General features: G+C 56.1%; 3 protein-coding genes and 1 pseudogene across 3 annotated transcripts; 1 reads left to right on the top strand and 3 right to left on the bottom strand.

Annotated features, from left to right (window-relative positions):
• Positions 1 to 56: 56 nt before the first annotated feature.
• CCDC85B (coiled-coil domain containing 85B) lies at positions 57 to 1,222 on the bottom strand. Its single transcript, XM_026004400.2, has one exon. The coding sequence runs from the start codon at positions 906 to 908 to the stop codon at positions 300 to 302; it is 609 nt and encodes a 202-aa protein (XP_025860185.1). The 5' UTR covers positions 909 to 1,222; the 3' UTR covers positions 57 to 299.
• Positions 1,223 to 3,055: 1,833 nt separating this feature from the next.
• On the top strand, positions 3,056 to 7,197 carry FIBP (FGF1 intracellular binding protein). The gene is made up of 10 exons (XM_026004404.2): positions 3,056 to 3,280; positions 3,479 to 3,677; positions 3,880 to 4,006; positions 4,859 to 4,959; positions 5,452 to 5,585; positions 5,920 to 6,028; positions 6,106 to 6,169; positions 6,431 to 6,517; positions 6,605 to 6,702; positions 7,040 to 7,197. Exons 1-10 carry the CDS (start codon positions 3,196 to 3,198, stop codon positions 7,107 to 7,109), a joined length of 1,074 nt encoding a protein of 357 aa, XP_025860189.1. The 5' UTR covers positions 3,056 to 3,195; the 3' UTR covers positions 7,110 to 7,197.
• Positions 7,198 to 7,325: 128 nt separating this feature from the next.
• CTSW (cathepsin W) lies at positions 7,326 to 11,767 on the bottom strand. The gene is made up of 10 exons (XM_026004405.2): positions 11,306 to 11,767; positions 10,956 to 11,040; positions 9,793 to 9,906; positions 8,783 to 8,937; positions 8,591 to 8,687; positions 8,413 to 8,493; positions 8,193 to 8,318; positions 7,924 to 7,988; positions 7,638 to 7,841; positions 7,326 to 7,557 (listed from the first exon to the last, which is right to left on the bottom strand). The coding sequence occupies exons 1-10, from the start codon at positions 11,390 to 11,392 to the stop codon at positions 7,447 to 7,449; spliced, it is 1,125 nt and encodes a 374-aa protein (XP_025860190.1). The 5' UTR covers positions 11,393 to 11,767; the 3' UTR covers positions 7,326 to 7,446.
• Positions 9,094 to 9,547, bottom strand: LOC112924241 (small ribosomal subunit protein uS8-like; annotated as a pseudogene).
• Positions 11,768 to 12,312: the final 545 nt, after the last annotated feature.

The raw sequence follows: 12,312 nt of genomic DNA, 5'->3' as shown, positions 1-12,312 counted from the left end.
CCCCGCCCTCGTCCCACCCCGGGGAGTCCCAAACAGACGCAGCCCAGGCCAGGGGCTCTGCTTCCGTTCCAGTTTATTAGCCCCCACCCCGCTCCCAGCACGTCCCTCCGCTCCAGCCTCCAGTCTCCCTGCTGCCCCACCAAGAGAGAGCAAGGGGCCCTCCTCAGTGCCAGAGTTTCCAAATCCATGCCAGCGGCCCCTCGTGCACAGGCGGGACGGCGTCCAGGTCCGGAGGTCCACCGCAGTCCCGGCGCTTGGGAAGCAGTCTGGTCGGGCGTCGACGTGAAGGAAGATGAGCCTCAGTCATCCGGGGAGCAGGCCAGGGGCAACTGATCTGGACTGCCCACGCTGCCGGTGCTGGAGCTTCCATCGCCCAGGTCGCGGGGCCCGCAGGGGGGCAAGGCGAGCTCGGGTGTCGGCCCGGAGCTTGAGCCGCCAGCACCGCCGGGGCCGCCCCGGGGGCCCCACTCCTCACCCAGAGCCAGGCAGAGCTCCTTAAGCGCCAGGTTCTCACGCAGCAGCTCCTCCTGGCGGCCCTCCAGCTCGGCCAGCTTCTGCCAACAACCGCCCAAGTCCTCGCGCACGGCTCGGGATGCTTGGGTCCCGAAGAGCTGCCACTGGCGCGCGGCGCGCCGCCCGCGCTGGCGCTCCGAGTCCAGGAAGCAGCAGAGGTCGCGCAGCTCGCGGTTCTCCGCCTGTAAGCGCCGGTTGAGCTGCTTGAGCTCGCGGATCTCGCCCAGGTGACCCTGCAGCTGCCGATTCACCTCCTGCATGAGGCGGCCGCGCTGCACCAGAGCCGCCAGGCGTGCCGCCTCCTCCCGCCGCAGGCGCCGCACCAGCTCTTCCTTGCCTAGAGCCGCCATCTCCTCGTCCGTCAGCTCCTCCAGGCCGCCCGCCTCGGCCTCCATGGCTGCTCAGGCCTCTGGAGCATCGCCTGTCCGCCGCCGCGGCCCAGGAGCCCACGTCGAGCTCTGCGCGCTCCGGGTCGGGCTCCGGCTCCGCGGGCGGCAGGCTGTGGCGGGGTAGCGTAGGCTGCAGCAGCCGCCCGGGCGTGGGCACGCGGCGGGGCGCGCGCTGGGGCGGGGCCGTATGACGCTAAGGAACGACAGCCAATCCAGAGAAGGCTCTCCTGAAAGGGGCGGGGCTTGAGCATGGGACACAGAGAAAGAGCGAGCCCCTTCCCCGCCCACTCCAGACAGGGGAGTGACCCTTCCACACGCTGGGTCCCAGCGCCACCACTCTCCGCGACAGGTAACCCTAAACTAGGCGCTTCGTACTTCCCAGTTCCAAACTTCCTCAAGCTCTAGCCTAGGCCTCTCGACTCTTTCTGAGAACTTAAACTCCGGTGTCGGCCACCGACTCTCAAGCCCACCCCTGACGGAACCCAGAGGGGTCTCGTCTCCAACTTTTCTAGCTTAATTCATGCTCGAGAGTTTCGGCTCATTGAACATCACTTCCAGCTCTTCGGAACCCGGAGTCCAAACGTGCCTGGCTCACCATCAGGCTACCCTCTTAAGGATGGTTTCCTGTCCAGGGTGGGGGCGGAGGGTGGGGAGGCACATACAGGGATTCATTTATTCAGTAAACTTTTATTGTGTGCAAAGCTCGGGCAGAAATAAACTTGACTAAGATTCTGATCCTGTCCTCAAAGAGGTCATAATTGGGGATCCCTGGGTGGCTCAGCGGTTTAGCGCCTGCCTTTGACCCAGGGCGCGATCCTGGAGTTCTGGGATCGAGTCCCACGTCGGGCTCCTGGCATGGAGCCTGCTTCTCCCTCCTCCTGTGTCTCTACCTCTCTCTCTCTAGGTCTGTCATAAATAAATAAATCTTAATAAAATAAAATTTGTTTTAAAAAAAAACAAAGAGGTCATAATTTAGTGGGGAAGACAGGCTGTGTTAAACAAGAAGTGAACGCGGGGAGAGACATGGTCCAGAAAGGTTTCCCCGAAGAGGTGGTAATCTGAGGGGGGTCCTGAAAGATGTATAGGACTTTGATGAGTAGAGAGCTATTTCAGCAAGCAGGAATAGCATGGTGAAACACCCTGGGGGCCTAGCTGCTTTAGGAACCCTGAGAGTAGCTCATTGTTTTCAAAAGATGGGTGTGTGGAGAAAATGGTAACCTGAGGGAGAGAAGCCACAAAGGTAGTTGGCAGGAACGTTGCCACAGGCAAGTAGGATTTTAAGCAGGGGAGTAACATTTTAAAATATACATTAAAAAAATTATTCAGGCTGTTCTGTGTGGGATGCACCATGGGGAAGAGATGTAGGCAGGGAGATTAGTAAGAAACACTGTGTCAATGGGCAAGGTAGAGCTATGCAGGACTGGGCTGGAGAGGTGCCCGTAGGGGTGGAGAGGGCGAAACATCCTAGAAATATTCAGGAAGCAAATCAGCAGAACTGAATGTGAGGAAAGAGGACTCTGGGAGAAAACCCAGGGTTCTGGCATGAGAACTGGGTAAATGTTGGGACTATCACTGAGATAGGAGCGCAGGAAAGAAACAAATTGGAAAAAAGGCTGTCTAGCTTTTGAGGGGCCTGTAGGGAAACAGCGTAGAAAAACAAGCAGCTAGGCAGCCCTCCTGATGTGGACTTCCCAGGCAGAGCTCCGAGCTCCGAGTAAGAGAAGTCATTAGTGCGGGGCGGGGTGGGATGTGGGCCACGAGGGTTAAAACCAAAGGAGCAGGGGCCCCATGCCCAGAAGAGGTCTCACCCGCAGGATGGACTGAGGAGCTCCCAGCAATGGCCCTTGGACATTAGGTGAGACGTACTTTTTGCAGAGAAAAGATTAAGGACAGAGGTCTGTGAAACTCCTACATTTAAGACACAAGTCAAAGTAGGGAGGCCCAGAAAAGGGCAGAGAAAGGGGGAGATGGGGGAAGGTGGCCGGCGCTGGGGCCACTAGCTGTTGGCCTCGACTCCTCTGCGCCTTCCTGCAACCCCCACCAGGAGACGCGCGGGGGTGGGGACGGGGGGCGGGGACCCGGGGTTGCCCCTCCCGCTGGGAGGAGGGGCTACTCCTCCTCCTTCGCCGCTTCTGCCCCACCCTCTCTGTCCCGGAAGTGGTCCTTCTCTGGCTCCGGGTGCCGGGAGCCGAAGCCCCGCGCTCCCGGAAGTAGCCTGCCGGCGGCGCGCCGGACCCGGGGAGTGCTCGCTCCAGCTGGGGCGCTGCGGCTGCGCCCGGGTCCGGGCGTCGCCATGACCAGCGAGCTGGACATCTTCGTGGGGAACACGACCCTCATCGACGAGGACGTGTATCGCCTCTGGCTGGATGGTTACTCGGGTGTGTGGGGGGCCGTCTGCGGAGCGGGTTAGAAGAGCGATTGTTTGGGATGGGAGACGGAGCGGGGCCGGGAATTCCGTCCTGTGGGGAACTGGGCAGAGGGAGTGAGGGATGTTTAGGAGTTGGACTTGGAGTTGGGATCCCTGGAGGGCCTGTGGGTTCGCGGAGCGGGGCCTAATGCTATCGCCCACTCCCCAGTAAGTGACGCAGTGGCCCTGAGGGTGCGCTCGGGAATCCTGGAGCAGACAGGCGCCACGGCAGCGGTGCTGCAGAGCGACACCATGGACCACTACCGTACTTTCCACATGCTCGAGCGCCTACTGCACGCACCGCCCAAGCTGTTGCACCAGCTAATCTTCCAGATCCCGCCCTCTCGACAGGCACTGCTCATTGAGAGGTGGGGATGCCAACCGAACTGACCATATACCCGTTTTGCAGGCCGAAACTGAGGCCCGGGATGGGATGGGACTTACACAAGGTCTAAGAAAGTTGAGACCTTCTCAACTGAGATGGTCTCAGGAGGGACCAGACCTGGGCCCTGCCGGACCCCCTTTCCCCTCCAATGTGGAAAGTCAGTGGTGTCCTCTGCCTCCACGCAGGTACTATGCCTTTGACGAGGCCTTTGTGCGGGAGGTCCTGGGCAAGAAGCTGTCCAAGGGCACCAAGAAAGACCTGGATGACATCAGCACCAAAACAGGCATCACCCTCAAGAGCTGCCGGAGACAAGTGGGCACTGCACCCCTGCTCCCCAATGCAACATCCCATGTCCAGTCTGCCCCTTCACTCCATCCCTTTGGTCACTGCCCCAGCTCCATTCTCCTCCCTCACCTCTGATTGTGGGAGGGGCTTCATACCCAGTCTCCTGTCCCTTCTTTTGCTCCTCCAAAGCATCTCCTACTCTCCTGTGGGAGCTACTCTTTCAGAAGCTCAGATCTGACCATAGCTTTTCACTCCTCAGAAACTTTAATTGGCTCTCCCACTCCATCCTGGATAGTAGCCACATTCCGTGGCCTTGACCTTCATACTCATCCATGGTCTGGTCTCTGCCAGCCTTTCTCAGCTTATATTTCTCCAACGCCCCTGCCTTTCTTTTTGCTCCAGCTACTCTTCCCTGGAGGGTACTATTCTTGGCCTTATTTACCCCTTGAAATACAAAGCAGGGAGCCAGATGCCACCTTCTATGCAAACCTTTCTGGTAGCCCAAGGAGAAGTAACCCTTCTGGGCCTATAGTATTTTTTCTGTGTCTTTTGTGCACTCTCTCTTTACAGTTTAGCATTTGCTCATTTTTTACTTCCTGGACCTTAGCCAGGAGGATCAGTTTCAGCACAAGTTCATGAAGAACTGGAGAGCATGATGCTAAAATAGGGGAATTCAGACATAGAAATGAGTAAACATTTATCCAAGGCAAAATGGTTGAATTGGTAACAGGTATCAACAGTTAATAGTTTATCGAAGAATACCACATGCTAAGTCTGTTGACTGGATAGATGGCTAGGTAAGGGAGGTTTGTTTAATAATCAGTTTATTGGATAACCAATCTCTGACCAGTCCTCCCTCCTCCCCTAACTGCCCTACAGTTTGACAACTTTAAGCGAGTCTTCAAGGTGGTGGAGGAAATGCGGGGTTCCCTGGTGGATAACATTCAGCAACACTTCCTCCTGTCTGACCGGTTGGCCAGGTGAGGGGGGTCGGGCAAGGAGCCAGCCATCTCCCCTTCCTGCACCCTCCTTCCTTGGGCTGTGAAGCAGGACCACCTTCCCCACCCCAACCCACTTGACCTCCCTGCTGCATTGGGGGGATGGCTATCCTACGCCTGGCCTGCACTTTGGATCAAGCTGGCCTGGCTTCAGATCCCAGCCTGGCCATTTACCAATGGAACTGTTGTGAGAGGCCACACATAAAGCCCATGGTATAACCCCTGGGGCTTAGGAAGTGCTCAGTAAATGGTAACTGTTATCCTCAGGTCTTCTTCTGTACCCCTTAGGAGACCTGGGCTGAAACCTCTGTACACAAACAAGGAGGCCCAGAGGAAAGTGGCCTGAAGCATGTCATGCAGTGAGCTGGGGCAGAGACAGGCCAGAAGTCGGATGTCTGGCCAATGTCGCAGGTGCAAGCTGCTTGCTAAAAGGGAATTTGAAACCCTGACAGGCCCACTTTCCCCTTCCTGCAGGGACTACGCAGCCATTGTCTTCTTTGCCAACAACCGCTTCGAGACAGGGAAGAAAAAACTGCAGTATCTGAGCTTTGGTGACTTTGCCTTCTGTGCTGAGCTCATGATCCAGAACTGGACCCTTGGAGCCGTCGGTGAGGCCCCCACTCACCCAGGTGCCCGGATGCCTCTCCACGCTCTCAGAGCCTGGTTCCCCACCAGCACTTTATCCTGTGGGCCCCATTTTCGGGCATCCTTTCTTCAGTGCCCACACCACAGCCGCCACTGCTCATAACCCAGTGTCCCACACCCAGCTTGTCTATGCACAAAGGACCTGCTGCTGGTCTGTGGTCTGGGGTGTCACTTCACCTTTCTGATGCTTCCTTTTCTGTCTTGTGGGGGTTTGTTGAGGTGGTGGGTGTGTAAGGCTCCGGATATCACTGGAGGGGTTTTTACCCCACACCAATTACCTTGTTGGGCCTCCCCCAGACTCCCAAGTGGATGACATGGACGTGGATCTAGACAAGGAGTTTCTCCAGGACTTGAAGGAGCTCAAAATGCTTGTGGCTGACAAGGACCTTCTGGACCTGCACAAGAGGTGATTCTGGGGAGGCCACAGGATAGAGCCTGCGTCCGGGCCCAGGCACCTCTGGGCTTACCCTTGTCTCCCTGTAGCCTGGTGTGTACTGCTCTTCGGGGAAAGCTTGGTGTCTTCTCGGAAATGGAAGCCAACTTCAAGGTCTGTGATCCAATCCAGCCTCTGTCCCTTGGGCATCTTCACCCTCCCTGCATTGTCCCCACTGGGCACCTTTGCTCATGCTGGGGATTGACCAGCAGGTAGCCCTGTTGCTCCTACCCACCTGCTGGAGGAACATTGGGGAGCTATTTGATTGAGGGAGGTGGATAGATCTGGGGAAGGGCCTGCCCCTCCTGCAGCCCCTGGGCTCAGCCTCTAGCCTCTGGGACAGAAGACAGACCTTCCAGGCTCTCTGCTTCATAGAACCTATCCCGGGGGCTGGTGAATGTGGCTGCCAAGCTGACCCACAATAAGGATGTCCGAGACCTGTTTGTGGACCTTGTGGAGAAGGTGAGCTGGCCTGCCCATTGCCCTCTGATCCCCAACCCAGCCCGTCCCTGGGCTGTACCAGTGCTAGATGTTTCCTTGGGCCCACAGTTCGTGGAACCCTGCCGTTCTGACCACTGGCCACTGAATGATGTGCGGCTCTTCTTGAATCAGTATTCAGCATCTGTCCACTCCCTAGATGGCTTCCGGTGAGAGATCCCAGGCTTCCCCTGCAGCTTGGCCTTGCTGTAGCCAGTCTCCTGCCAGAGCCTAGCCCTCCTGCAAACTCTGGGTTCTCCGTTGTACCCTGGTGGGGGGAGTCTCTCTGTGTGTCCCTCACCCCCATTAGAGGCTGTGACCTGACCTTGGATAGGTTCCTGAACCTCTTCACACCTCAGTTTCCCCTGTAGAACCGGAGGATAATGGTGATAATGATCATAAGAACAGTGTGAGGAGTGAAGCAGCCTTGGGTATATGAAGCTCTTAGAGCAGTGTGTCTGATGTGGTGAAAATTCAGGCAATGGTTGCTGTCACTTTCTGTTGCAGGCACCAGGCCCTCTGGGACCGCTACATGGGCACTCTCCGTGGCTGCCTCTTGCGCCTCTATCACGATTGAGGTCTGCTCCCGCCACCCTACTCACATTGACAATAAAGCTGCTGTGACTTTGGAGGAACCTGTGCACGGACACACAGGAGCCCACAAATCTGTCTCTGAGCATCACGGTGAACGTGTATAGGGATGTATGTGCTTGGGGGGCACCCCATGGAGACTTGTCAGAGTATGGGGTGTCTGTGCTCTCCCCACCCCACCTGAGTTCACATACAAGACAGGAGAGCTCATCTTGGTTTATTCAAGCCATAGCAAGATTAGGAGAACAGGTAAAAGCCATGGGTGGAGGCAGCAAGGAGGCCGTGGGCATAGCAGGAGAGAGCTGAGGGCCTCCCTCACAGGCTCAGGGTGGACAGGACACCAGGCGCTTCTTCACCCGCAGGTCCACACGGGCCGTGACTGGGTACTTAGTGATGCCACACGTATTGTTCCCACGGTGCAGCCGGAAGTAGCCCTAGGAAGTCAAGGGGACATCAGGGCCAGAAGGTGGGGAGGGGCTTGTCCTTCCCTGTCCCCTGAGTAGATCACACTCACCTCCTCACCCCATTCAGCACCCCAGGAGTTCTTCAGGATCCAGTACGGAATTGGGTGGTGAGGACGAGGCCGGGATGAGCCTCCCTCTGCCTGCCTTCCTGCTACTGACTTGCTCTTCCCAAAACCCACAAGCAGGACAGAGTGGTCCACACGCTGGGGGTCACAGGTGGTATGCATGGCCTGGATCACACCCCTCTGGTAATGCTGCAGGGGCAGAGGGGCTGAGTCTGGGGCCCTCCCCCCTCCTCCAGGGGTCCCTCGCCTCCAAGGCCTAACCCTGTCCCACCTGCAGTAGCTTCATGTTGATGGTCACAGTGATGGGGCCTTTGGTGGCCAGGTACCAGGCGATTGCTGGGGGTGGAAAGTGCCATTAGGCCCCGCTTGCTCTGTGCCCCCTGCTTTTGGCTCTACCTTCACCCCACCCCCCACCTCTCTGTTCCTCCATCTGTCTCTAACCCAGTCTCATCTGTCCTCTATCCTGGTCTGTCTCTCCCTGTTATTCACCCCCTCATCCCCCCACCCCTAGGCCTGCCCGTGTCTCCACTCTGCCCGCACCCTGCTCATTGCCCTGCAGCATGATGAAGTCCTGGATCCAGGCCACCTTCTTATATTTTTTGGCCAGGCACCTGTGGGGTTTGGTGTTCCCCAAGAATGGGTAGTCCTTTGCGCTGGCCAACCCACCTGGAGATAAAACAGGGCAGAGGCTCAGCTCCTGAACACCCCACCCCCTCACCCTCTACCCCCCAAAAGCCGCCCAGAGAGGCAGTGCACTCACTGTTGTTGAGGACAGTTATGAATGCGTCCCAGGTGAAGCCGCCCTTGCAGCCATCCCCACAGCGGCCGCAGTCAAGCAGCTCTGGTGTGAGAAGGAACAATGTGGGTTGACTGCACCCTGCCCCCCTGCCCTGTGCTTCCCCTCTACCCCTTCACATGCACCCCTCATTGAGCCATACCCTGCACAGAGACTTCCACAGGCTGGTGGTATCTGATGCCCCACAGAGCCTCAATGTTGCCTGCCGCTGCCATGGCCCAGCAGCAGCTGCAGTTTCCCTAGCAGGGAAGGGAGTTAGTGAGCATATGTCTGGCCATTGCCCCCCACCCCCTCCCACCACCAAAGTTAGATTGGGCCAGCTGGGGGCAGATACCTGCTGCTTTATGGGTGAGATGATGCCGGGCAACTTCCTCCAGTCACAGGTGGGAGGCACTGGCTCCCCCCACTCTTCAGACCCTACCTTTCTGCCCACGCTGGGAGCCTCTCCAGCCATCCTCTGATGCCCATAGAACTGGCCAAACTCCTCCTCTGGAGGGTAGATGGGGCCACCAGAGTCACAAGTTTGACCACTTCTTCCCCATATTTCTGCTTCTCCCACTCCAACCATCCACATCCTGTTAAATCCCCATGATACCCTGGGAGACGCACTGATATGGAGACCCAGAGAAAAGCCAAGTTTCTTTCTTTTTTTTTTTTTTCCATTGAGGCATTTTATTTGCACATATGAATTACATCCCTAGAAAAAGAATCCCAGGATTTTCCCTCCTGTGTGTTTTCATCTTGCTTCTTTGTGGTCCATGATGCCAGCTGAGGTTGTCAGTACAATGAAACCAAACTGGCGGGATGGGAGCAGGTTATTCTGCCATTTCTAGATCTTTCAGTTGTACATCAAATCTGGGGCTGATCACACTTGTTTAACCTGCCTGTGAGGTTCACAACAATTTTCCCAGCTCTGTGATCATCGATGATTTCAAATTCGCCAATGTAACCATGCTTCATCATCACAGTGAGAAATCGGACAATGACTTTGGAGCATGGCCTGATAACCTGGCGCTTGCCTCTCTTTTCAGCGTTGTTGATGCTCTTGAGAGCATCTGCCAGGACATTCATGCGCACCATTGTGGCGGCTCGGAGAGATGGCAGAAAGCGCCAAGTTTCTTCTTGGGATGCGTTCCCTTGTACTTGCTGCCTCACCCCTGAGCTAGACTGGGACCTAGACCTGTCCCTGTTTTTTGTGACTTGGGGCAAGCAACCAGGCCTCTGGTCCTCAGGGTCTCTCTCTGGAAAATGAAAGCTAAAGGTCTGCCCTGCCCATCTGCCAGTATCCCTGGAGAAGTCTCTGTTTCCCCTCCTACTACCTAGGGCCCAGGAAGGGTCCAGTACCTGTGAGGTCACTGAATGGAGTCACCCCAAACTCGGCTGTGCCCAAATCTTCCTCCTCCAGCTGCTGAGCCTGGGCCAGGTTGTGTGCAAAGATGTCCAGACGACGAGCATATTCTGTACCAGAAGGGGGTTGTCCTAAGTTCCCTCCTAAGACCCCAGAGGCAGGAAGTGGCCACTGCCAGGGCATCCGCACCCACACCCACCCAGGTGAGCATTGCTTCCTTTCCTGTGGCCCTTGCAGGCCACACTGCAGACATCTGGGCCAAGGAAGTGGCTCCTCAGCCTCTCTAGGGCTGGGATTCCCCCAGAAGCAGTAAGGGGGACATCTCTACCCACCCACAGAGAAGACAAGTAAAGGGTCTGAAGGCAGAGTGACTCAGAAAGGGGCGTAATCAGAGGAGACTGGTTTCCTGCTGGGTTACTTTCTCTGCCTCCATTTTTTTTTTTTTTTTAAGATTTTATTTATTTATTCATGAGAGACACAGAGGCAGAGGCAGAGGGAGAAGCAGGCTCCATGCAGGGATCCTGATGTGGGACTCAATCCCGGATCTCCAGGATCACGCCCTGAGCCAAAGGCAGACTCAACCACTGAGCCACCCAGGCATCCCTCTCTGCCTACATTTTACACCTCTAACTGTAGCTTCAGAGCTGGAACATGAAGGTGGGGAAGGATGGGGGGTGGGGGGATATGGGTCCATGGCTTGGGCAGCCTGGGCAGAAAGGTCCCTTCAGATGATCCCCCTATACAGAGGATAAGACCCAGAGAGAGGGCAGGAGCAGGGCTCGGACCTCATGGGCATGGAGAGAGAGTCCCAGCTTGAGCACAAAATAAGTATCTTGGTGTTTCTGAATGAACTCATGTCTAGAAGCTAGTCTACCTTCTGTGTGGAGTGACAAGAAAGTGGCTATGGAAACGATACCCTGAGACTGGGTAGTCCCCCCACCCCCACCCCCAGACAGCTGCTGCCTGCCTTCTGAGTTCATAGCAAAGAATGATCCTGTCCCCGCTTATGCACTTAGGAAACCAGGGAGTATACCCACAGCCCTGTCAGTTATGCTGAGTGGCTTTGGCCAAGCCCACTCCCCACCCTGAATCTCAATCTCCTCATCTATTAAATGGGAGAAGGGGGAGTGGGACCAGAGATGCACATGCCCCATGATACCTTCTGGGTTTGAGTAACTCCGGTTGTACTGGATCTGGAACAACACAAAGACCTGTTTCAGCTCCAGTGGCTGGGGACCTGGGTCCTGGCAAGAAATCGAGGGGGTGGGGAAGAGCAGGTGAAGGGTCATTGCTGGAATCACACCTTGCCTTCCCCGAAACAGGGATCAGACTAAGGGATCAGCTGCTTAGCCTGTTCTGTCTCCCTATGTTAGCTTAGGCATATGTCAATCACCTCTACAGCTTCAGTTGCTCTGAGAAATGGGAATAAGGCAGTTGTTTCTGAAAGGGTGAGCCCCAGGCATGAAACTTGTGGAGGAAGAGCATGGAAAGCAAAGGAGAGACACTTACCTGGTTCTTGAGGGATCTCTTGATGCCATGGGCCAGGCTTGCCACCGACAGGGCCAGGAGGCAGGAAAGGTAGATGGTTAGTGCCATGGTGTTGCAGGCAAGAGTGGGTAGCAGGAAGCTGAGCAAACCACACTGGAGGGGCTGAGAGGGTGGAGCTAGAGAAACCACAAAGTGGAAACCATGTTGGGAGGAGGAGGTGGACCCCTTGAGCACAGGGGCTGGCTCAGGCCTTCAGTCTTCTGTCCTATACAGCCCTCAGCCTGCCTGTTTCCCCTCTACCCTTTTTCTTTCTTTAGCAGAGACCCTCTGCCCACCCCGTTCTGGAAGATTCTAGGGATAAAGAGATGGACTTTTCCTTAAGGAAATAGGAATAGAGAGATCCTAAGTGAGCAGTTACCGTGTATGGCCATTGGTGTCATGACAGGGAAGGCCAGAAGGCTCTGGGTGGGGATGGAGGGTGGTCATTGCCCCCTGGGGAAGCACTCTTGCTTGTCCTGGAAAAATGAGACAGCTCAAGGGTCACCCTCCAAGAAGCCTTCCCTGCCGCCCATCCCCTGGTGTCAGGGGCAGCTCTCTGGCATCCTGCCATGCCTGTACCCACTTGGTATCTGACTCCCACTCACACCAGTAGCATCTGATGTGCCTGTGTCCTCAGCACCCAGGATGGGGCTGGGCAGGGAGCAGGCTCGCTGGGTGTTTGTAGACCTAACAATTGGTTGTCCTGGGTTTTAAATAGGAAAGTTCAGGGTCTGGGGTACAGTAAGTGGCAGCTACTGCCTCATTCTGTACCTCATTCTTTTTTTTTTTTTTAAGATTTATTTATTTATGATAGACATAGAGAGAGAGGCAGAGACACAGGAGGAGGGAGAAGCAGGCTCCATGCCAGGAGCCCGACGTTGGACTCAATCCTGGGACTCCAGGATTGCACCCTGGGCCAAAGGCAGGCGCTAAACCGCTGAGCCACCCAGGGATCCCCCTGTTCCTCATTCTTATCACAGTCTGGGGAT

The sequence above is a fragment of the Vulpes vulpes genome, chromosome 5, assembly GCF_048418805.1.
Source record: "Vulpes vulpes isolate BD-2025 chromosome 5, VulVul3, whole genome shotgun sequence".
In the NCBI taxonomy this organism is placed as follows: Eukaryota; Metazoa; Chordata; class Mammalia; order Carnivora; family Canidae; genus Vulpes; species Vulpes vulpes.
This window is presented reverse-complemented; position numbering and strand designations above follow the sequence as displayed.